The 23998-nt window shown below is 38.8% G+C and overlaps 1 protein-coding gene across 5 annotated transcripts in view; it reads left to right on the top strand.

Moving 5' to 3' along the window:
* RABGAP1L (RAB GTPase activating protein 1 like) overlaps nt 1–23998 on the top strand; it is a 247593-nt gene that overhangs the window by 44315 nt on the left and 179280 nt on the right. For all 5 annotated transcript variants that reach the window (XM_075422625.1, XM_075422622.1, XM_075422626.1 and 2 more), the window contains 2 exons: nt 12699–12792; nt 17497–17647. In XM_075422625.1, coding sequence (XP_075278740.1) covers nt 12699–12792; nt 17497–17647 — 245 coding nt within the window. The remainder of the gene's footprint in view (nt 1–12698; nt 12793–17496; nt 17648–23998) is intronic.

Genomic DNA, 23998 nt, shown 5'->3' with positions numbered 1-23998 from the left:
ATATCCTACATACCCACAGAATATTACTTCATTTACTTCCAAAACCCTATACATTCCAGTTTGATTTGTATAAGAATGCATGCCTCCTTTGCACCTTACCTGATTTCTGTGTACTGCCTCTGTGTGTGTGTGTGCGTGCGTGCACACACACAGCTCAGTGGGATGTCAAATGTCATGAGTGTATGAATAAAGATGTTCGTAAGAAAGAATGATTTTTTTTCAATATTATTGTTCTTTTTATTTTAATGAAAGGCCAAACATGATCCCCCCCCCCCCTTCAATAATGATTTAAAATAATGACTGTACTAGTGTTAGGCATAGTCTTTTTCAAATGTGTAGCAACCTCATATAGAAAATTGAGATCAAATATTCCCTAAATTACATTCTTAGCTTTTAATATTCTTTTCTCATTTTAGCGTTATTTTTCATCAGAACAGCTACATAAAAAAATTAAGATCTTTGCTAAGATTGTGCAGTGGCTACTTAGAGATCTTTCAGATCAACCTCCCTTTTTTTTTTAGATTATTAATATTGTAATAGATATTTCTGGCAACCAAGTCATCTAAGGTTCCTTACTTTAGAGATAATATTTTTAAAAATATAATTAATATTAATGATTTCTTGTCAAAACCCAGAATGTAAAGTATACTCCTTGATAAGAAGTTTTCTATTAAATTCAGAATATGATTTTAAAGATTCAAATATATAATGAGGAAATTCTTACACTTTCTGGAAAGGTGTCAAAACATATTTATGTATCAATTTTTATCAATAAGCAGAAAAGTACACTGTTAATACTAATTTTGAGTAGAACCTTGTAACAACGTGCAGAGCGCAATTGGTTGAACTAATCTTTTCTCCTTTTAGTAGCATGAAGAATAAGTGAGACCATGCACAGAAGTCATGGTCTGTATATTGCATTATTCAAAAAAGACAAAGCTGCACAGAGCACTCTTATTGTAGTGCATTCTATGGCAGGATGAAGTGGCTGGCTGCATTGTGTGAGCCTAAGGATTGGAGAAAATTGCGTTCCAGCCGAAGCATTCGCGAGGAGAACGTAGTCCTAGAAACAAGTAACGAAGGAGAAAGGGAAGAACAGTTTGGCTGCTTTTAGCAGCAGTGCATGCTTAGACCATACATGAAATGATGACCTTCCTTCGGCTCTAATATTTAATTCTTTTTTTTTTTTTTAACTAGAATATAACATTTCAGAATACTAGATAACTGTATTTGAGTTTATTCTTGAATCAGAATAATGTTAGAAGGTTAAGGATCACTGTAAGTGGGAGCAGTTCTATTTAAAACCAGAAAATAGTCTTTAAACTGATTGTAACCAAGTTGAAGATTTTTTGATGGAAGTTTGATGTGGTCCCAGGTGTCTGGTTACTAGCTCTTGTTCCAGTCCGTAAATTGCACGCAGAGTAGGTGGAGGATGTTTAGCAGACATCCTGAAACAGAGAATTCATGATAGGTGAAAGATAACATGCCTACCAAGTCTTCAAAAAGAAGTTTCTGAGCATGAGTTGTAGATTGCCTCTAGGACACTCTCAGATGACTTCCAGGAATTCCGTACTGTTTGGGTTTGTGTTTTTATTTACCACAGCAATAGATTTTGTGATGGTGTAGATACTACTTTCCTGACAGCTGGGAACTGAGCAGGGCTGCAGTTGACAACATAGTGGTTACTGATCCATGAACACTGGACTTAAACCCAAAATAATCCTATTGAAATGTGTTTGGAGTGTATTTATTGGCCTTTAATAAGAAGAAATTATATCTAAATATGAGGTTGTAGAAGTAAGAAGGGGCAGCAAAAGAGTAGAAGTAACAATCTTAAGAGGGTAAAGCTTTATCTCTGTGTTCTTTCTAGCTGTCATAACTCTAAGAACAAAAAGAAAGAGATTAATACAATAGAAAAATTAATGTAATAGGTATGGAAATTCAGTGTGGAGATGGTGAAATTTGACAATGAAACTAGAAATGAAAGGGTAGAGGACCCCGAAAACTTCAAAGAAATCCGAGTGTGATGTATTGGACAGCACAAAGAGATGGTGCCTACAGTAGGTAAGGAGTGGGCAATGCTAAAGGATCGGAGATGATCAGCGAGACTAAATTAGGGTACTGTGTCAAGTGTTGTGGGTGGGTAGAGGCTGTTTTCAGGATTCAGAAAAGCAAAGGAGTAGAGGCAGCAGTGTTTTAGGAGTCAACAGAGCTATTGAGAATGGTTTGTGATAAAATAGGGGTTTACGACGAGGGATAGTATGAACAAATGAGGATGACTGAGTGAGAAGAATAGTGTGGAAATAGTCAACTCTGCGTTTTTATCCAAATTAAAAATAGCTTTATGCAATTCATAGAGTGGTGTTGATGCATCCTAAACAAGTTCAATTAAATCTGTGTTGGAGTCATTTTGTTACCTCCATAAAAATGAACTAAAACTTTATAAATCCTAAATTCATGAGGTCATTTGGCTAGTGGCTATCTTCAGACAAGAAACCTTTGCTGCAGTTCTGTAAGAGATGAGTTTTAAAATAGAGGCACTTCTGAAGAATGCAGATCTGTAGCTTTCAAATAAAAATATTCCTGATGAACCTGATACCGTTTTATGGACTCTACTATCCCTTCTCTTGCATTGCATTAGTTTTATGCCTTACAATTTAACTATTGTTTTTAAAAATGCACTAAATTGACTTCTGCAGCTATTCTTGTGCTGCCAGAAAGAATATGGTCGCTTCCTTAGTATATATGTAAAAAAAATACTGACTGCAGAAGACTTTTATTTTGCCCTAGGTGGTGGCAGTTCTTGTTGATAGTTACAGTTGTATTTAAATATGTTCATGCAAGTATGGCCTTTCTGTTACAAGGCAAATATTTTAAATGTTTTGAATTTTGAGCACTTCTGTGTGTTATAGAAGTAATTAATGAAATTGCAGAGTTGTAAATGACATGGAAAATTGGGGAGTTTTAAGGTTGTTTCTGTTTCAGGTTTATAGGCAGATGGAAGCACAGGGAAGGTCACCTGGCTGGGGCTGAGGTTCTTTCCTGTCCTGTAACCCAGGTGGCTGCTGGAGTTTACTTGTACAGCCGGGTTTGCAGGCTGGGCCCTCGAGAAATGAGTGTGACTTGCTCTGAGCTGCTGTATTCCCCTCTTCGTCTCCAGTGTCCACGAGACACTCCAGCAAGGTGCCTCTGGGAACACGTTGTAGGTAGGGATTCTATCTTTGACAAAAGCCATTGCTCGTGCTGGCTCTGTGAAGTTCAAGGGAAAATACAATTCCATAATTCTGGGCTACAGTTCATGACTACTCCAGGGAAATCTGTCGACAGCTTTGATTTATTCTTGCAGAATGATGGGAAAAATTGCTTTCAAACTAAAGGAGTTTTCAGTTCCTTGGGTACGTAGGTGAAATATGTTTCTTGGATTTCAGTCCCTTCTTAAAACTTGCATAAAGTAACTTTAGACTGTGGGACAAAATGGATGTTTTTCAGTAATAAATGAGCATAAATTGGTGTTTGCATCTTGCCTGGAAGCAATTGCAGATTATTTTGAATGTTTTGGATACTTTCTTTTGGTAGTGGTTGTCTTTTCCTTGTCTGCCTATAAACAGTATGGTAGTTTGAAAGTAATTTGAAAAAGGATTTGCAATCGTGTTGGCTTATTAGGAATTAGAACTTCCTATTGCTAGAGGATCTTTTCAGGTTTCAGTCACGAGTGCCATGGTTTTATGTGGCCTCAAGCTGCCACTACTATGCTCATATAATTTCACATTTTGTATCATTAAAAAAATTATTTAACCACCTTTATATAAAGATGATTAAAGAGACTTTTCTCAACAAACAGCTCTCCCTGACTTTTTACTAATATTTATTAACCTCAAAGTAAGATTCTTGTCTCTTTAGCTTAGGTCATTAGCTTTCTAGTATTTTGTTAAGTCTAAGTATTTTATAATCAAAGTGCCTTGCATACTGCCTTGGCACTTTAAGTAAATGCCAGGCAATATATAATTTTTATGTGTTTATAATGTTGATTTTTTTTTTTTCATTTGATTGTCAGATATGTCAGTAGATACTAATCTACAAATTTGTAAATTACTAACACAGAGTAAAGAATTACATTGCCTTGGAATTGTGACAACATCTCAAATTTGATTTTCTTGCATGTTCTCAAAGATGTCAGCTTTCAGACAGCACGGTGCATGTGGAAGATGTTTGTATTTACAAGAATACCTCCACTGTGCAGCATTTAGTTGGCTTTGTCATCTCTGTGGGACCAAAACTACCGAACTGAAGTGATGATTTTTCTCCACTCTTTTATTCAGCTTTAAGCATTTGTACATCAAGTTTAAATATGTCATGGTACACTTGTATGTTCACTGCACAAGGGTAGAATCATCACTTCTCGTGTATTTCTATGCTCTGATTTGGATGCACAGTTAAGTTTCGTTTTTATGACTATTTTTTAATGATTCTTGTTTAATATGACAGTAATGCAAGGCCTGTTTCAAAACTATATGACACAGAACTAAGGTATATTTTTAAATGCAGAATTTTTTGTTGTATTAAAAAGAAAAAGTTGGTTTGGCGAGGCACTTTACACAACCAGGAGGATTGTTTCAAAGTTGAATTTTGGGTCCTTTGAGAGATTTTGCACAGAATTCTTCATAACAAGTGTGAAAACCGTTATCGTATGTAGTGAGTGAAAGACGGGCATCATCTAATCCCTTGCTGTTCCACCCTCTTTCAGTGTTTATCAAATGTAGGAATTTTGGGGATCCAGACTTTTGGTGACATAGAGAAGCAATTAAATTTGCAAACTGTTTGCAAGGTAATAACAATTTTGAAATTTCTTAGCATTAGCATTTGCTTGAATGATTCTAAGAGGAAAAATGTGTATTTTAAAATTCATAAAAAGGAGTAAGAATACTATTTTTTTCCTAGTACTGATTTGCTTTTAGTGAAGAATTCAATTATCTATCTTTTTTGGTTTTACTCCCTCTATATGTACGTCAGTAGCTGCCAAATTAATTTTTCTTCAAGTTAATTATGTAACTTACATATAAACAGATGGTTCTTCTGAGCCGAATTCAATGCAAGTCATCTTTGTTCATATTCATAAATCCGTATTTTTCTGCTCCTGATTATTGTTCTTCCCTCTACACTAGAAAATATACTGAGGATTGTAATTTCATAAATACAGCATTTGAAAGGCATTTTGAAAGCTTTTTGTCTTCATCAAAATGTTTCGTAATGCACTGAAAAGTTGGACCTTTCGGAAAACCTACCTTATTATAACTTAAACTTTGTTTCACTCTTGTCTTTCCTGGCAGAACTATAGTTCATGCTCTATAATTTCCTGTTACCTTATAAATGGAAACTTGCTTCTTTTGTGACCTTTCTCACGATCCTCTTTTATCTAGTATGTACGGAATGATTCCGTGTCAGTAACGTCTTTATCTTGTTGCCCTGATAATATGCTGCCAACTTCAGCTCCCCCTTCATTTTTGTTCTTCTCCTACATAAAAATCAAACTTCTAATTTTTGAAGTATTCCAATTTTATTCTTACCTATCATCATGACCTGATTTCCTTCTTCTTCAGGCTGCTCCAACTATCTTTCAGATCCACCTACTCTTTATTTCACTTGTAACAGCTTCTCAATTAAAACTCATTAAAAATCCCTGTTTCTTCTTCGCATCAGTGCTCAAATCCCACCTGTTCATTTTTATCTGCTATATACATGCATTTCTACTCATTGCAGAGTGTACTTCGCTTACTTTTATGCTTGAACTCTCTGAACCAACAGTATAGTTTTCTGCCTTATTTAACTGACAAATGAGTTTGATTTCTAAGGCATTGTCGTATTTCAGGTGCCCTAGTAGATTTGTTTAAGGACAACTGAATCTATTGGAAAAGTAGCTCTGTACCTGTAGAATTGGTGTTAAACAATACTCCCCTCATCCACATTTAAAGGAAAATTTTTTAAGTAAGATGCAAAAAAAGACCCATTCAAAAACAAACCACCCCCAAACAAAAAACCCCACCCCTCTTTCACTGTAAAACCAGTAAGATTAAACCCATTAAAGCATATTTAATAATCATTTTTTATTGACATGAGCAAGAGTTCTTAAGTACAATCTATTTCCTCAAGCCAAAAAGGGATAAAATACCAATAAACACAGTTTATAATTTTGTTCGAAAGAGTCTGTTAAGTACCCGATCAGAGAGAGGAACACCTGCGCTATCTGACTTTTTTGTGAGTTAGTTTCTCACCGTGTTTTCATACACTCTTTGCACAACTTGTCAGTGCTGCTGTGGATGCTGCAGTTATCCTCTAAGGGTGCTCCATGTTCTGCCTTGTGCTATCAGAACAAATGAGGGGGAAGAGGAGGTCAAGATCTTGTGTCTGTGTGTGTATGGTTTTTTCCTGTGGGGTATTTGCTTGTAGTAGTTACTGTGCACGTAATTCTTCTGTTTTGAACACTTGATGCGTCAGTATTTTGTTTGAACACCACTCATCAAGGGCAAAATACAGACCAGCTGGAGGAGAAACTAAGAAATGGGTGGAGAATGGGTCCTTTGAGGAAAGAAGCAGAGGTTTTTAGAGAAGAGAACAAAGACAAAGATGTTTTTGGAAGTGAGGTGTGCTAATACTATTTTCCATGTCGACTCTGTTTTGGAGAAAAAAGTAGTTGGCATAACTAGCAGGTCAAAAGAATTCGGTTTGAACTGAGAGATACAGTCCAAGAGTAAGAGTAACGAAGTCCCTGGAATGAACTGCTTAGGGAGGCACCTGGAGGTTTGCAGGGTGAGCTTAGACAAATATCTGCAGGGGACTTTGTGATCAAGATCTATGTTCTCTTTAGTCAAGTGCAGAAAGTAAGAACTTGGATAACCTAGTGGAGCTATCTCACAGGGCTCGTCTTTAACACTTGTTGGTGTCTTGGGAGATAGTCAAAGCTTCTCATGATTTTACAGTGCTCCAAATGCCATTTTACTGCATAGGGTGGTCTTCTGTGGCACTTCATCAGTTACAAATACTTTATTATAAAAAACCAACCAAACAAAAAGCGCAAATGTGTCCCCCCCAACCCCAAATAACCTTCTTGCCATTTCACATCAAAGATAATTGTTGTAATTCTGAAAGTCTTGTTTGCTTTGCACTATAAACAGCCTTTCAGGCTGTTCTGGATCAGAATAAAGGCAGTTGTCAAATACAAGTCATTAATAAAAATATCATCAGTGCTTGAATTTGACAACAAACTGTGAGGACAAAGATAGCACATGCTGTATTTCAAGGATAATTAACAGCAAAAATGCTGCCCTGAGAGGAGAGAGAAGCGTATCAGAAATATCTTTGCATTTCATTCTGAGCGTTAGATCCGTGAAACCCTTTAGCTCGGAACTTGTTTCTACAGCTTCGCAGGCCCCAAAATACAAGACCAACCTGCATTTGAATACTTCCCCTTAGAATTAAAAAAAAAAAAAAAGAGAAACAACCACCCACCCATACTTTTCATAAATTCATAAATCTACAGGAAAATTAATTTTAACATTTCCCAATCGTTTGCATACATTTATTAGATCTACAGATGGAAATATGAAGATCTAAACCCCCCACATTTATCATTTCAACTAAGGTTTCCCGGTAACGAAAGGAACCCATGAAGTTCCAGTGGAAGAAATGTATCTGAAGACTCAACTTCCCTTTCATTTTAAAATTCCCAGAAATACTCTAAAGGCAAATCTCCTCACTCACCACCCAGGCGTGGCAATAACTAAAAAAAAGCTCCTTAAGTTATATGTTTGTCTATAGGTATACTAACAAAATGCACTGTATGCAAATTCTTATGATCCAGAGATCCTCGCCCAACCCGAGTGATATCTGTACATGCTTCCGTATTTACCTCATATAAAAGGTAAATGTCCAGAAGCAGAAAAGCAAATGTCATTGGGCCAGAAGGAAGTTCCAGGTCAGTCTGACCTCAATCCATGGGACCTTTCATGAGTATTTGCTCCATGGGAGCAAATACTCATGAAAGTAGTTTCTAAACACGTGGAAGACAAACAGCGCCGTTGGGAACAGCCAACATAGATTTATGAAGGGCAAATCATTTTGACCAACCTCATTACTTTGTGTCAAGTTGACCAGTGCTGTGGACAAGGGGCAGGCAGTGGATGCTGTATGCCTGCATTTAGCAGGGACTCCAACACCATGTCCCATAGTGTCTTTATCATTAAATCAATGAGATAGGGACTGGGTAAGTGAAAAATAATGGGGTTGGAAGTTTGGCTGGACTACTAGGATGGAAGAATCAATCAATGCTGCAAAGTCCGGCTGGCAGCCAGCAAGTAGTGGTATCTTCCAGGGATCAGTATTGGGATCGGTGCTGTTAAATGTCTTGCTTGATTAATCACCTGCGTGATGGGACTGAGTGCACCCTCAGCAGGATTTGTTTGTGGACAACAGCAAACTGGGGAGAGTGGTCGATAATGCTGGAGGGCAGGACTCCTGCTCAGAGGGATCTGGACAGGCTGGAGAAATGCACTTGGCAGGAACCTCATGAAGTTCAACACAGGCAAGTGCCAAGTCCTGCGTCTGTGACAGAACAACCCTGTGGGACAAGACAGGCCGGACACTAACCAGATAAAAAGCGACTTTTGCAGAGAAGTGCCTGGAGATGCCAGCAGGCAAAAGGTGGAAAACAAGTCAGCAGCGTAATGCAGGACAGAGGCCGAGCACACCCTGGGCTGTGTTAGCAGGAGTCTCGCCAGCAGGTCCAGGGAGGTGATCCATCCCCTCCACTCAGCACCCGTGAGACTGCCTTTGGAGGGCTGTGTCCAGTTTTTGGCTCCGCAGTAGAAGGCAGACACTGACACACTGGAGCAAGTCCAGTGGAGGCACTGGAACACGTGATGTACAACAAGGTGTTAAGGGAACTGGGTTTCGTTCAGGCTGGAGAAGAAAATGCACAGAGGAGAATCTTACTGCTGTCTACAACTCCTACATCTGAGGACTTGGAGAAGATGGAGCCAGACTCTGCTCAGAGGTGCACAATAACAGGCTGAGAGGCAACAGACACCAGGCACAAGTTGGAACCTGGGAAATTCTAGTTAGATAAAAGGACGTTCGTGGTTGGTTGGTTGGTTGGTTTTTAAACCATGAGCATGGTCAAGTAATGGAACAGGTTGTCCAGAGAGATTCTGCAGCCTTGCTTGAATGTGTTCAGGACTGCCCTCCCGCTCAGGTCCCTGAGTGACCTGATATAACGAGAGTTGCTTGGAGTAGGAGGTCTCTTCCAGCCCAGAGTATTCTGTGATTCTGTGCTGATGCCATGCAGGGTGATGCTTGCTGTGGAAGGGCGATCCTTCAGGCCTGCTTTAAACAGAGAGTCTGAATTCAGGGAATCGGTTCATGAGGCATCCACAAAGTGAGTTTTTTGTGAATTTTGTGAATCACATTGTAATTCAAACCAACCAACAAGAAACCTGAGAGGTTAGTGTTATCGGTAAGTATTATTAAAGGCTATTTGTGTGTATGCACATTTGCAACCCAGCCCCTCAGGTCTGCTCCCTTGAGGCGTCTCCCATCCTCCTCCCATTCTGATGAGGCAGAAGTTGTGTTGTCCAATAGGCCCTGAGAGGTCAGGGCAAATAAAGGAAGAAGGGAGAAGCACACAGTACGTTCAGAGGAGGAGCTCTGTGGCATTCCCAACAGAAGAAGGGTGGATAAAATCATGTTCTGGCTAATGCTGCTGGCTTATGGATGCTATGGAATGTGGCAAAAAATGTATAAAAGTACACCTCAGAGAAGAACACCTATAGTTAAATATCCTTCCCATGGCCTCTTTCCCCCCCTCCCCCCCCCCCCCCTTAATATATACCTAAGTGCTTACACAGGTTAGAATATGTAAATAGGCTTTAGAGTGGAAACAAAGTAGAGATTTTTAAAGCTGTTTATTCTCTCTTCTTTGCCCTGTTCTATTTTGAAGTTTGACATTAACGTCTTTTGAAAGGGAGCATATGGCAGTTCTAATTAAGGCCTGTGATTTTCTGACATATAACTGAATAATACATTCTAAATATTGTTAAGCCTTCCAGATGAAAGAATTTTCAAGGCTGAAGCACTGTAGCTTTGTGATATATCTTGCTGGAATATGTATGCTGTGTGACACTGAGCTCCTTAAGAACTTCAAAGAATTTTCCACAGAATACCAGCGTAGTGAGAAGAAGAGGGGTTTGTTTCTGTTTTGTCTGATGTTAGTATTCCTCCACGAGCTCAGGTTTGGATCAGAGAACAAGTAGTGTGCTTTGGTCCTGAAAGCGTTCAATGTAGCTTCAGTTTTAAATGTTTTTGTCTGGTTGGGGATTTTGTCAGATTTTGTTTCAGACTGCAAGACTTGTTTGTGTATATTTTCCCCAGTAGCTCTTATAGGCGTGTGCTGTAGTTCTTCGGTCCCTCCAAAGCAATTGAAGTATCTCCTTTCAGAATTTTGTGCCAAATGGTTTTTCCTTTACCCTGAATGTGTGAAGCTTTTCTGAATTTGTGATTTATGATCGATTTCTGGTGTAAGCCAGGTTTTTTGAGACCCTTAGTACGTACCAGTGTCATTAATACGTACCCTTGTGTCTCTGAACAGCCAATGTACTCCGTCTAGAGCAGGGTTCCTCAAAATTATTTTTCCTTGTTTCCATGGGAAGTAGAAGGACTGCGTTTATAATTGATCTCTTTGATCCAGTTAGGCAAATGAGGAGAGAATTTTAAAAATGTAGTTTAATTTAATTGCTTTAACTTAGAGAGCTTTTTTTTAGTTATTGCCACGCCTGGGTGGTGAGTGAGGAGATTTGCCTTTAGAGTATTTCTGGGAATTTTAAAATGAAAGGGAAGTTGAGTCTTCAGATACATTTCTTCCACTGGAACTTCATGGGTTCCTTTCGTTACCGGGAAACCTTAGTTGAAATGATAAATGTGGGGGTTTTAGATCTTCATATTTCCATCTGTAGATCTAATAAATGTATGCAAACGATTGGGAAATGTTAAAATTAATTTTCCTGTAGATTTATGAATTTATGAAAAGTATGGGTGGGTGGTTGTTTCTCTTTTTTTTTTTTTTTAATTCTAAGGGGAAGTATTCAAATGCAGGTTGGTCTTGTATTTTGGGGCCTGCGAAGCTGTAGAAACAAGTTCCGAGCTAAAGGGTTTCACGGATCTAACGCTCAGAATGAAATGCAAAGATATTTCTGATACGCTTCTCTCTCCTCTCAGGGCAGCATTTTTGCTGTTAATTATCCTTGAAATACAGCATGTGCTATCTTTGTCCTCACAGTTTGTTGTCAAATTCAAGCACTGATGATATTTTTATTAATGACTTGTATTTGACAATTGCTGAGACTATAAATTAGAAATCTGTAATTGAAGTGAGAATGGCAAGGTTGAAGACTTAAGAGGATAACTGTACAAGTACTGAAGATCCTCCTCTACCTGAGCTACTACTGCCCTCTATATAAAGTTGGAGGTGAAGAGTTTAATATACCTGAGGAGTTAAAGATGCTAGGTCAGGAACCAGATGTGACTGAGCTGTGCTGAAGAGAGTATCTAAGGGATTTGGGGAGCAGATGTAGCTTTGGTCCTCCTTTTTTGGTTTATTTTAGCTTCTTGAGACAGCTCAGCTCATAGCAAAGCGCAACCGCAGAGTTCCTCTGAGATCTAAGCCGTCCATAGCTTCAGAGGCCTTTGAGGATAGTGGGGCTGTTGCAGTGTCTCTCTTTAGGTTGTGTTTCATAGTAAAGATGCTGAGAACTGGAGCACTGTCGATGTTTGGTATTGTTGAAGTTGCACTCATATTGAATTTTTAGCAGTATTTTCTTCAGATAAAACTAGAAAAAGTTCAAATAACTGCAAAACCACGTTCGTGCAAGGAGCTGCTCTAGAGAGTTAGACTGCTACAACTTACTGTGGGCAGCTGCGTAGACCTGTAAGACACTTGGAAATGGAGTGGTTACTTGGACTGGATGGTTGTCCGAGCACACTATCCCAGGCTCACCTTATCACTCCTGGTTTTGTGTATTAGTCAGATAATGAGCTATATCTCTCCATAAGTGTTTTATTCTTAATAGTTACAAGGTTTCTGTTCCATTTGAAGCATTCCTTTCTGTTTCATGCGATACGAGTGTTATTTTTGCTGCTCATCCATGAATTTGTTTTGGTAAAAAAATTTATTTTGTGGCTCTGAGTAGGCTTCTTGCGATCAGAGTGCCACATGAGAGCAGAAGGGCGCATAAAGGCTGCAGCGTAATGAAGCAGCGTTACCTGCTATTCTTTAAAAGGCAGTTCTGTCTATGTGAAGTCTGGAGTGGATGTGACATAATACTGCTTTGTGAAATTTCATGAAATGGATAGTTGACAGCCTTGAATCTTTTCTCACATAATGCTTTTCCTTTTTCCTGTAACGGTGCTGTCAATTGTTCCATAGTCTTGTTCTCTTAAACTTTATGGTAACTTTATTAATAACTTGTTTTGTCAAGTCTGCTAAACATTCTTTACAGTTCCACTAATATTTTCTATGTCTTTTTGTGGTTTTAAAACTGATATGTGAGAAGAATTTGTCTGAGGCCCATATGTATGCATCCTTAATGTCTGTTCCCCTTGGTAAATCTGTGCATGCTTTTGTTTTCTCGTTTTGTCTTTTTTTTTCTTTGCAGAGAGTGATAATGAACTCTCCAGTGGCACTGGTGATGTGTCAAAGGATTGTCCCGAGAACATTTTGTATTCCTGGGGAGAATTACTGGGGAGATGGTAATGCTTCATTTCTTAAATATAGATTTTAAATACTAACCTTTTCTTTGTTTTATGAGACTATATGCTCTTGAGCAGGAGGTTTGTAACTCTTCAGCTTACACAGTTTAAAACACAAAACACATTGAAATGTGTTTTTTAAACCTAGTTTAAAAGGGACTGGTAAATCCTCTTATTTTAGCTTGCAGTTATTTGACAAATCTCTCCCACGGTGTCTGGTAAAGTCTTGTTTTATTCAGCATTTGAGAATATGTCTGTCCGCTCACACTGCAGGTGTGACTCTTCCAATGCAGAGCTTTCTGGCCACCTGTGTTCCGTGGGGCTGGATGTTAAGCCCTCGTGAAACTCAGTGCTAGGATGGAAAAGACAGAGCGACTCCAGTCTGTCTTGTCTAAGCCATTTGTGCTAGCTGACGTATATTTAATTGATTTGTTTAGAGGCACTCTTTTTTCCTTGTTCCTTTTTTTTTTTTTTAAATGTACTATATGTAAGCCCTTGAAAAAGAATTCTAGAAAGACTGTGATCCTCACACTCTCCTTCTATTGGAAGTAAAGCGAAGAATATTTGTAAGCCTGGAGTATGATCTCAACAGTGTTATTTCTGTGGTTTAATTAAATGGTTCAGTAGCAGTGTATACTTTGCCAAGAGAGGAAAAAGTCTCGGTATTTGCTACCTCTAAGAGACCTTATATTACTAGCAAATGCCAGAACCACTTACTTGGGTTTCCCTTTGTAAGTAATAGCTCCTGCTGCCTGAGACAAAAATAATCAGAGGCCCTTAATCTGGAAATGGCAAAGCTTCCTCTTCCTAACTCCAAAAAGAGAGCTGGAAAACAGTTTAAGGGGCAATTTCCCCCTTTACTTGGCCACTTTCTAGCTTTGGAGAAACACAGCCTCTAGCTGCTGACCTCATCTTTAATGGAGATCGCATACAAACGTTATTCTGTGAGACATCGCAAGATGTTACTGAGCTTAATGGACCCTTCCCTCCTGCTTGTTTTTAACTATTGTGTTGTCCAAGTTTCTGGCCTTAATGAAAGATCTTTTGGGGGAAGCAGAAATACCTAATGGAATGATTGTACAAATACTCTGGCTATGGACCCTCTGAATGATGAAGAGAATACTGAGGAAAAGTGTGGGAGCTGGTTGATCTCTATGTGTTTTCCTCACCTGAAAAGGCTGTAAACAGATCCGCTCTGGAGCTGTACAGAACTTTCCAAAGCCTGTTCTAAAGGGCATCCCAAGAGAAAAATTGCAGTTTTATATCTGGCACCCCAAGGCCAATGAGGAAGGTCGTTCTGAGTGCTTAAAGAAATGCATGGCAGGTTTGTTTCAATCTGCTTTGCATTTGCATTGGAAGATGCTGATTTAATGTAATTTTTATTTTTTTTTTTTAAATTCATCTGTCAGTTGATTCTTTTAGTTTTAACTTTTGTCCTTGACAAGTACCTGGACTCCTGTGGATAAGCAACGCTGAAGTAAAGAACCGCCCGCAGCTCGTTCTCTCAAGTTACACGTAGCCAGTTACAAGTTACTCAAGTATACTGTTCAATGAGACAAAACATTTAAGACTTTTGGAGTAAACTATTTTGAAATCTTAACATAATTTATACACTTAACTCAGAGAATCATTTAGTAGTTAAACCACCTTAGTTAAAAGGAGTTAAAAAGGGGATGTGAAAGGGGAGATCCTAGCCAGCTTGAAGACTATCAGCAGCAAACGTTTGCTTTAGGAGCGTCTCAAGCAATATTACCTTTTGAGATAAATTCGAGAGTATGAAATACTTGAATTCTTGAATGGCGTTATGCTACCTTTTAAGAACAAAACTTGGAAAGAGTAAGAGATGAAAAATGTTAACAATTTGAAAACTAAAAATAGATTGAAATAAAATCTTCTAGTGTGTTGAAAACTGCAACATATGCTAGTGGAATATCTGTGCACTTGTAAAAAAAGTAAATAAACAAAAATTAACAGTTCCACTTGAACTGGTGTGCCATTTTGTCTCAAATGGAATATTTCTTGCACGTTAATTGCTTCTTGTCATTTCATTAAAATGTCACTGTAACCCAACGGACTGACTCAGCAGAAACGTTGCTCCAAGAGTCTTCTTCAAACATATAAACAGGAATAAGATAATTTACCTAAAAGATATAATAAACAGGTGGAAAGTTATGGAATATTTTTTAAATTTTTTTACTGTTTCCTGCTTCCTCAGCATTAAAGTTATTCTTGCAAGCTGAGCTAGTTTAGCTGAGTACTTAACTGTTTCTGATGTGTGGGGTTTTGTTTTTTTTTTTTTAATAGCAGTCTGATCAGAAATACTTGTTTGTAAAGTTGGAGCATAGTCTGTGCATCGCTGTTCTGTGTCCTTGCTTTTCAAAGTTTTAAAATTCTGTCTTTGAAATTTGCACAGGACAACAACAGCACTTTTGTAACAAATTAAAGATGTCGGTATTCATGAATGACCCATTTTTTTTTCCACGTGCTAGAAGATAAGACTACAATAAAACAAGCTTTTATTTTATGCTTGTTTCTGTTATAGTCTGGCCAAGCAGGTGTCAGAAAGTGTCTAGGAATGTAAGGTGCCTGGGCCTCTACACAAAGGAGGGGAAAATGTGTATTTGTTCATTACTGTAGAATACAGAGCAAGGATTATGATTGATCAAACTGTTTCCCAGACAGGTATTCAGAAACTTAGAAGTTGTCTGTGACAGTTACAGAGTTATGCTTTACTGCATGGACCAGTGTTGCTAAAGTATTACCTGTACTATAAAACTATGTAAATATACAACAAATCCAGTACAATCTGGTGTGCTGTAGCATACTAAATTCTCAGCTGGGAGTATATTAAGTAATAAGGATGGTATTACAGTGTGGAATGTGCCTCTCTGTTAGTTGTTGCCATGAGCTATTTGTGTTGTTTTCTTGGTGTCACTGAAAAGTTCCCTGTTATGTTTCGCTGGGAATGTACATTTTCAGCTGTTCATTTTATTTTACCTGCTTGCCAGGTCCTTACAGAAGGCCTTCTGTGTTCCTCATGTAACACATATGACCAAATCCATGTAATAACCAAACTAACCTGATCTGAAGTGTGCTGTGAATGCTTCGTTTTCACACAACTTGAACTTTGTTTCTGGTGTATTTAATTTATTCCTGAATGTACATTTCATAATTTTATAACCGCTTAGATTGTCCAGTCTTTTGAATATTTCTGTGAATATTGGGTTTTCTTTCTAGCTTTTTCCCATCACAAGGCCATTAGTCTCTAATGACTTACTGCAAAATGTACTGAAAAGGAGAAAAGATGGGTTTTAATTTGGCTAACTGAATGATGAAGTTTGAAATTACTTGTATTACACTGCACATTTAAAATTCAAAAATAATTACTGTGTTTAAAAGAATAAGGTTGTTATATAATCACACTCTCTTTTCAATTCTCGAGTCACTGGAAAAATGGGGATGTCATCCTCAGAGTACAGGAAACAGAGATTTTATTTAGAGCAGCTTTGAAATAGCAGTGGTATTCTGTTCACGTCTTCATGACCTGTTTCAAAGAATGAGTACTCTAAACATTTACTTAAGATCGAGGGTTAAATTGCAGGTTATTTAAGTTAATCACAGCTTGTTACCATTTGGCTAAACTGCCCCTCTCACTATTCTCCTACTGGTAGAGCTGAAAAACATAGCAATGGTCAAAACAATACCAGAGCAAAGCAGTTCCTGCACTAAAGAGAAAAAGAGTCAATTCCCGCACTCTTCCTGCTGCATTGCTATGAAAATGGCCATAGTAAGTCAAAGCGAGGTTTAATCTAGATCAGTCAACGCTGTTACCTCAAAACGGATTTTTAAACATCTGTGACTGAAAGCACTGCAATATTGTGCACGTCCAGCGATTTTATCCGGAACGCGTGGGTTCCGTGACTGGATTCATTTTGAAAGGCACGTCTTCAGTGTTCAACCTGTCTGAACATGGCCGTTTCATAGTTCTGCATGCCGACTTTCGTAGGATCAGTTACAGAGCGTTGGAGAATAAAAAAAGTCATCCTGCAATTGTCTTCCTACATTTCTTGATGTGTGTACAAACAGATAGTAAAACACCAGCTCAAGCCAATAGGCAGATTTATTTGGAATGGTGGGATTTTACCAAAGTATGTGCAAGTGTTACTGCTTTGTGGGGCTTGCAACATACTCCTAGCATTAAGTGTAAATCTGGAACTTCAGTCTTCATGTTAGTATTCTTAAAACTGGCTTTTATTTGTTTTCCAAAATGTATTTCTCTACACAGCTTAGGTTATTTTTAATTTCCTTTTCTTAACCTAAGCTAAACTTATATGTTGAACAAATATTTAAATTGAATTTTCTTTGCAGATGGCATAGTTTTCTCTTTCAATTCAAATTATTCTTCATTAGCCAGTTTAGTTCAATTTCTGTAATTGTTTATTCTAATTTTTATTAATTTCTCCAAACCTAGAGAATTTGGATATCACTACATTTTGCCACTGGTACTTAATTGTAAATCCTCGCAGAATTTTTGCCTTCCATCTGACAAATACAAGTAACCAATGGAAGAAAGCTTTGTCGCTAGTTGCTGACTCTGCTTTTCAGAATAACATTGGAAAGCTGAAAAACTTTTTATGCTTTGTAATTCTTGATTTCTACTCCTGTAGTTGAAGTATAATAGGCAAATGATTGTCTCTTTCTCAGGCACAATAATCTCGTTGTGAGACCAAACGGATTATCTACCCTGGTGAAAAGCGGTGTTCCAGAAGCACTGAGGGCAGAGGTTTGGCAGTTGCTGGCAGGATGCCATGACAACCAGGCAATGCTGGATAAATACAGAGTTCTCATCACAATGGTAAGTGATTTCTTTTTTTCTTTTTTTTTTTCTTTCTTTTTCATTTGCTTAAAACAAATTCTGCTGAGCAGCAGTTCTGTTCAGTGGCAAAGTAGCAAAGAGTGAAACAGTTTGGCTTGGTTTAAGCAACTGAAATACTGATCAGGTGGCTTTACCTCCTGCCGTGGGTACCTGCTGAATGGCATTAACAATAGAAATTGCTGACCTATATCTGTAGTAATGCTTGACAGTTAGCTTTCTGTGCACTTGCTGTGATGATAATAAGCACATCAGCTTGTTGTTCAGGTGTTTGGGTGGTTTGTTTTTTTTTTTGTTTTTTTTTTTTGCATTTCTTGTTTTGTTGTTTATTTTAAAAGAGAAAGTTAAAAACGGTTTTACCTAGCAGGAAACCAGTCTGCTTGCTGTATGGGCAATTTGAGAGGAAAATCCTTTTGGGAATCTTCCCATTCTGTATCATAATGTCATCGGTGCAGTCAATAAACGCTGTACGAGGTTGTCTGCATAGATGTTCTAGACTGGTTATAGCTGTGATTGAAAGATTGAGAACTACTGTGTTGTAGTAGCAGCAACTCAGTGCAGTGTCAGGAGGTAAACTCACCATTTGAGGCTCTGTAATTCTTGCCACTGCCGGGTAGTTATGCACTCTGGGAAAAACAGCAGTCTCAGCAATGGCAGAAACGGGTGAAGGTAATTTTGTATGTTGCTCATAGAAAGTGTTGGCTTTGTTATCTAGAGAATGAATCATCTGTCCATACAAAAGTTCTGGGGTAGACAACGTTAGTAAAAGTTTCTTCTCATAATGTTGTAACGTCTTTTTAATGCTTGTCCTCTTAATTTGACCTACCCGTGATGTTTGTGAAATTTAAAAGCGCCCCTGGAGTGAGATCTGTCCTCATGGCTGCTTCGTCCTTTACCAATAAAGAAGGATGTTTTGATAGTGTAAATTTTTCTTTTTGACGTTGTAGTTGGATTGTATTTTCCTTAGAAACCATTCACAGGACATCTGTCAGCTGTATGTTGCATCAAAACCACCTCCATTATTTTGCTCTTGCTTTCCAAAAGTGGGGAAGATGTTTGTTTCACAGCGGAGGAGGGAGTGGAGAACTTGTACACTGCAAGCCTTATCTTGATGCTAGGGCCTCATGCCTTAAAAAGGCGTTGCTACGCTTGGCCTTTTCATGATAGAAATCTTTCAATGACATGTATTTTAGAAGATGATATTGCATACAGTATTTAACATGGAATGTTAAATACTGTTATGGATTAGAAAATTAAATCCTATTCTGAACTGAAGCATTTATGTAAACTCACTATTTTTCTGAAGTAAATAATTTTTATTCTGAAATCACAGAATTTCTTCTATAGTCTGACTGTATGTAACTGCTGGTGTTGCGCGTACATCTGGCGTACATTGCGTGAAGGGATTCATGAAAAGAAATGAATAGGAGAGAGTCTGTGCCAAGCCAAAGCTAAGGCGCGTTTTTTGTAATTGTAAATATTGGGTGCTCCAGAAAAACTTGTCAACTAATTTTTTTAATTAATTATTACCTGTTACTTACATCTGTGAACAGAACTTTCTGTTTCATTTTGGTGTGTAGGTAATGTGAATTAAGGTATTATATATATAGAGAGAGAGAAAGTCATATATTATTCTCTGTACCCCACTAAAAGCTTTCTTGTAGTTAGTATCTTATGGGTGTCAACAATAATAATATGCATGTTAAACTTCAGAGTTGTTATTTGGGTATTACTGAATGTTCACTTGCTTCTTCTGTATGAAAAAGCAGAACTGATTTTTTTTTTCCTGTGTTGTTTGTGTGCTACCGTCTGAACACACCAACAACATGTACTTCATTTTTTCCATAATTAATTATTCTTTCCATCAAATACACAGCTTTAATCTTCTTTCTTTCAATTTGCAGATACATTTAGACAGTCATTGTCTCCTTTTGTTGTTCTGCTTAACGTCTCTCTCTTATTTAGGCCCACTTCTGGAAAGCGGATATTCTTGTGGGCATCTTGACCACTTTAGTGGTATATTCTGTAAGCGTGTGCATCCCAGAGCGTGTTTCTGTGAGACGTTCCTAGGTGGTTAGAGGTGTCAGAGCTCTGCGCTTGCAGTGTTGAGAATAAAGCGTGCTGAGATACAAGGAGTAGGAGGTGGCAGTAACAGCCACGAGCTTGACCCCCTGCCTCGTACCTGCTCATACAGCTCCCCCCGGCACAGCTCTCCCCCTTAAACAGCTCCCCGCTGCTGCCTAGCTCCTGGGAACCTCTCGTAACATTCTCTCCCGTGCCGCTCCATCTCCTAGCTTGTTGTAGCAGCTCCTTTGTGCACGCCTGCTCTCCCAACAGCCCGGCCCTTTCCCCTTGCTGGTCACCCAGCCTTACTTGCACCGTTCAGCCAAACTGCCGATTGCAGTACGTCAGGCAGAGAGAGGGCACACTGGAAAACTCTCTGCACCCAGGGATGTGTAAGAAAGTAAGTTTATATAGGTGCAATTGGGGCTTTTTGTCCAGTGATGAAAATAGCATGGCTAAAATGTGTAACGCTATAGCAAAATACTATAGAGTACTGTAGTAATTAATATAGTATTAGCCAGTACTTACCAGTAAGATAAGGAATGCTGGCCAGTTTTCTTGAATGAGGCTTGGCTTTAAAAGCATCTTTGATTTCTTTGATTGTATAAGATCTGAAGGAATTTTTTTCTAAAGAGACTTTCAGAGGGCTAACTTGAGGGACAAATCTTGAAAACAGGCATTTTATTATCGCAGCTTAAAAGGTGAACCGAATAGCTGGAATTATTAATATTGAACGTATGATACCTACTTTATGACTGCCTCTTCTGGGAAACAGAGGTAAATATATTAAAAACTGGACCTTTAAAACTACTACGATGTTGCTGGTGAAACTGCTTGCTAGTGGCGGAGGAGAATTGTATGACTGGCAGGCCAAAAACATGTTCCTGGTCATGAACTGAATGGTAACACTCTCAACATTTTAGTTTACTTTAGAGACCATGATACAGACACATTTGTTGTTGTACGCCAGTTGCATGCAGTCTGTGCAGACGTATGTTAGATTGGCTAACTATTCAGATCTGGTACGCATGTTACACTACATATATCCCTCTGTGCAGAGCTCTGAAATCTCCTGCAGTATTTTGCAGTTAGAGGAGTGTTTTGTTCACTGTGTTCCATAGGAGAGAGTGATTTGTGGCTTGTTTTAGTGTTTCAGTTCAGCACAGAATGCAAAATAAAATCTCTGTCTTATTTAGAAAAATCAATGCCATAATTATTTTCTCCAAAAGGGACGTCTTCTAGTCCTCTGCACTGGAATTCAATGGTCTGTCAAGAATGATCCAGTGAACGGAGTTTCCCTTCCCATACCAGAGCATTCACACACGGAGATAGTCCCCATCTCTAGCTGAGTTTGGAGGGAAGGGAGAAAGAAATACTTCTGCTCTCGCAAGTACTTTCTTACTGACGAGCACTGTCTTGCTACATCTTACATCTCCTGCTGAGTTCCAGCTTCATGATTACCATGAGCCTCTCAAATTTTGACTGGAGCACAATAGTAGGTCTTGCATACAATTTTAGAGTGTAGGAGTTGTGATTTGGCAGCTGCTTCATTTCTGACATATATGTAAATCTGTACCATACGACAATCAAAATCCGCCTTAGTTACCGTTCTGGCATGTGTGCCACAGGCTTTTGACCCAGCTGCACGTGGCGTGGGAAAGAAGGGGAAAAATGAAAGATACACCAGCAGAGATAAATTCGTATTTTTACATATACATATATATTTAAGGAAAACAGAAATGCAAGTCGGAGTGAGAAAGATCTGCTTCTGTGATGATAATGAAGGGGTAATACTGGTATTTGGATATAGAGCTTTTGTAAAAAGCATGTCAGATCCATTTGTTGAAAGAAGATAAGTAGAAGACCGTGCATAAGCTAGGGTCACTTCATTGACAGAGATTTTTCTTCTGCCTACTTGATGTTGTTTCATGTTCAGCTTCACTGGCTCTTCTCAAGAGACTCAGATGAATTTTTCCTGTGACGAGACACATTTTGAGCTCCGCTCAACTGCTGCGTGGCAAGCCACAGTTTACCTCATTTACAGCTGAGGTGACTGGTAATCCTCTTCAGCAACGGTTACGCTCCGCCTTGCCCCACACTGCTGCCCTTACTCCACTCTGTCCCTCTCAGAATAGGTGTCAGGCACTGTCCATACGTAAATCGTTAAAAATCCGCTGTCACTTGATGGCAGTAATGAAGCAACTTACTGTAGAACACTTGTTGCATCCGAATGGGGACAGATGTTTTATTTATTACATCTTATGGTGCCTATTATTAACATTCTGCTGTTCTGTTTTAGATGGTTCATTCTTGTATGTGTTCTTGCTGCTGAATTGGTCGGGCAGGGCTTCTGTCCATCTTTTTCCGTGGGACAGACTGGGTGCCTGTTTTGTAGTGCCGTTACTGATTACTCTTCAAATTGCCTACACTCAAGTCCTTTTTCCTGAGTGTAGAAATCAACACCTGTCAGGGTTGTATGCAGTTGCAGAAGTAAAATAATGAAAGGAGAAAAAGGAGGCAGTCATTTGCATTCTATACTTTGCAAACTTTTGGATGGACCATTTTAAGGTAGGATTTATGATTGTTAAATGTATCATTTCTTTATAAAAGACTTTCACTTTACAGTCTGATTTCCATTAAGAGATGAGCTGTATGTATAAAGTTCATCTAACAGCATATATAGACTTCCAAATACTGCTGCTGCTCTGGGTTTAAGAAAACAAAACTTGTTTTAAATTTATTATTATTATTTCAAGTATGATCAGAAAAAGAAACCTAGTCTCAGGTACAGGAGATGCTGGTAGTGCTACGTTACTCAAAAGCGATGAAAGTTTGCATATGAGTGTGAATGCCCTTTCTTGAGATGGATGGTGACTTTGAGTCGAAGGTCTTAAAGAAAGACTCAATGGCTGTCCTGCCAAATGACTTGTAAGAGAACCAAAAAGAAGATTATTTGTTTATTGTCATAATTTCCTTTGGCAATATGAGCATGTGCCCAGAACAGTTAGAGATAATAACTAATTAAAGGGTCAGGCTTCAGAAGAGTTGGCCAAAAACCAGCTTTGTCTGCTGACTGTGTAATGGTGTTTGCGTCTGCGCCAATAACGTTTCAAACCGCTCTACAGAAGAGTGAAAATCCTTCACAGGAATCTTCCAAAGTCTGAAGCAAATATGAGAGGCGCTGATTTGGAGATGGTGTATTGCCATGTTGTGAAAATAATTTATCTCAGTAACATAATAGTTTGAAATTGTTTCTAATGACACAGTGGTATGATTCTCATGCAGTAGGGACCAGTTACATGAATGAAATGTTCTCTTGCTGCAAAAGACAGAGCAAATGCATTGGGTTTGGGGCTCGATGAGATCTAATCAATTTAGAGCTAAAATATGTGGTTTATCCGTTCTGTTTGGACCAGTGTTATTACATCTGATTCCTACAAGACAAATCCTCTCATTATAAAGCAAAAAGAAAAAAAAATGCAAATTAGGGTTTCAGAATTTCTGGAGACCTCTCGGGTTAAGACGTTTTGTAGGCCCAGATACATAATTAAGCTTTAGCACTTGTTTGCTGAAATGAACAGTAAACAAAGGCAAATGGAAGTGGTCTGCACACACCGACGGAATTACACGTTACACATTACTCGCACTAGTTGTCTCGTATCCATGTAGTCACAAGCCCTCCGGTGCATGTGTTCAGCTGCCTTGGCCAGGATCAATTGTGTGTGACACGGAGGACAAGGGATGCTGGCTACAAAGTCATCCCTACATCTCTCGGGTTTCTCTTGGTTAGTGACAACAAACTGGTTTTTGGGTGAGTTTTTGGTACTCTTTAGGAGCCAAGCAATGCTCATGGCATGGGCTTTTCCCTCAGGAGCTTGCTGGCTTTAGGCTGTGTACATCTTAGACAGCGTTGCTGCTCTCTGTCTCTGTTTCCTTGCTGCGGGTGGGTCTGTGGCTCCCAGCCTGCTTTCCTCTTGGCAGAGGTGACGTGCAAGAGCTGTAGCTCTGCTGTGAGTCTCCACGTGGCTGGTCATCGGCTCAGTCTTAACACTTCTGTTACAAACCTCTACAGAAAAGGAAGAGCTACAGTAGAGAAAAAGCTTTGAAATTCTTTAACAGCTGCATTTTGTTATAGAATCATAGAAAGTTCTGGGTCGGAAGGGACCCCTAGAGCTCATCTAGTCCAACCCCCCCGCAGCGAGCAGGGACACCGCTAACTAGATCAGATTGCTCAGAGCCCTGTCCAACCTGGTCTTGAATATTTCCAGG

This window comes from Opisthocomus hoazin, chromosome 6 (assembly GCF_030867145.1).
Source record: "Opisthocomus hoazin isolate bOpiHoa1 chromosome 6, bOpiHoa1.hap1, whole genome shotgun sequence".
NCBI classification, from domain to species: Eukaryota; Metazoa; Chordata; class Aves; order Opisthocomiformes; family Opisthocomidae; genus Opisthocomus; species Opisthocomus hoazin.
The sequence above is the reverse complement of the archived record's forward strand: the minus strand, read 5'-3'. Positions and strand labels throughout refer to the sequence as shown.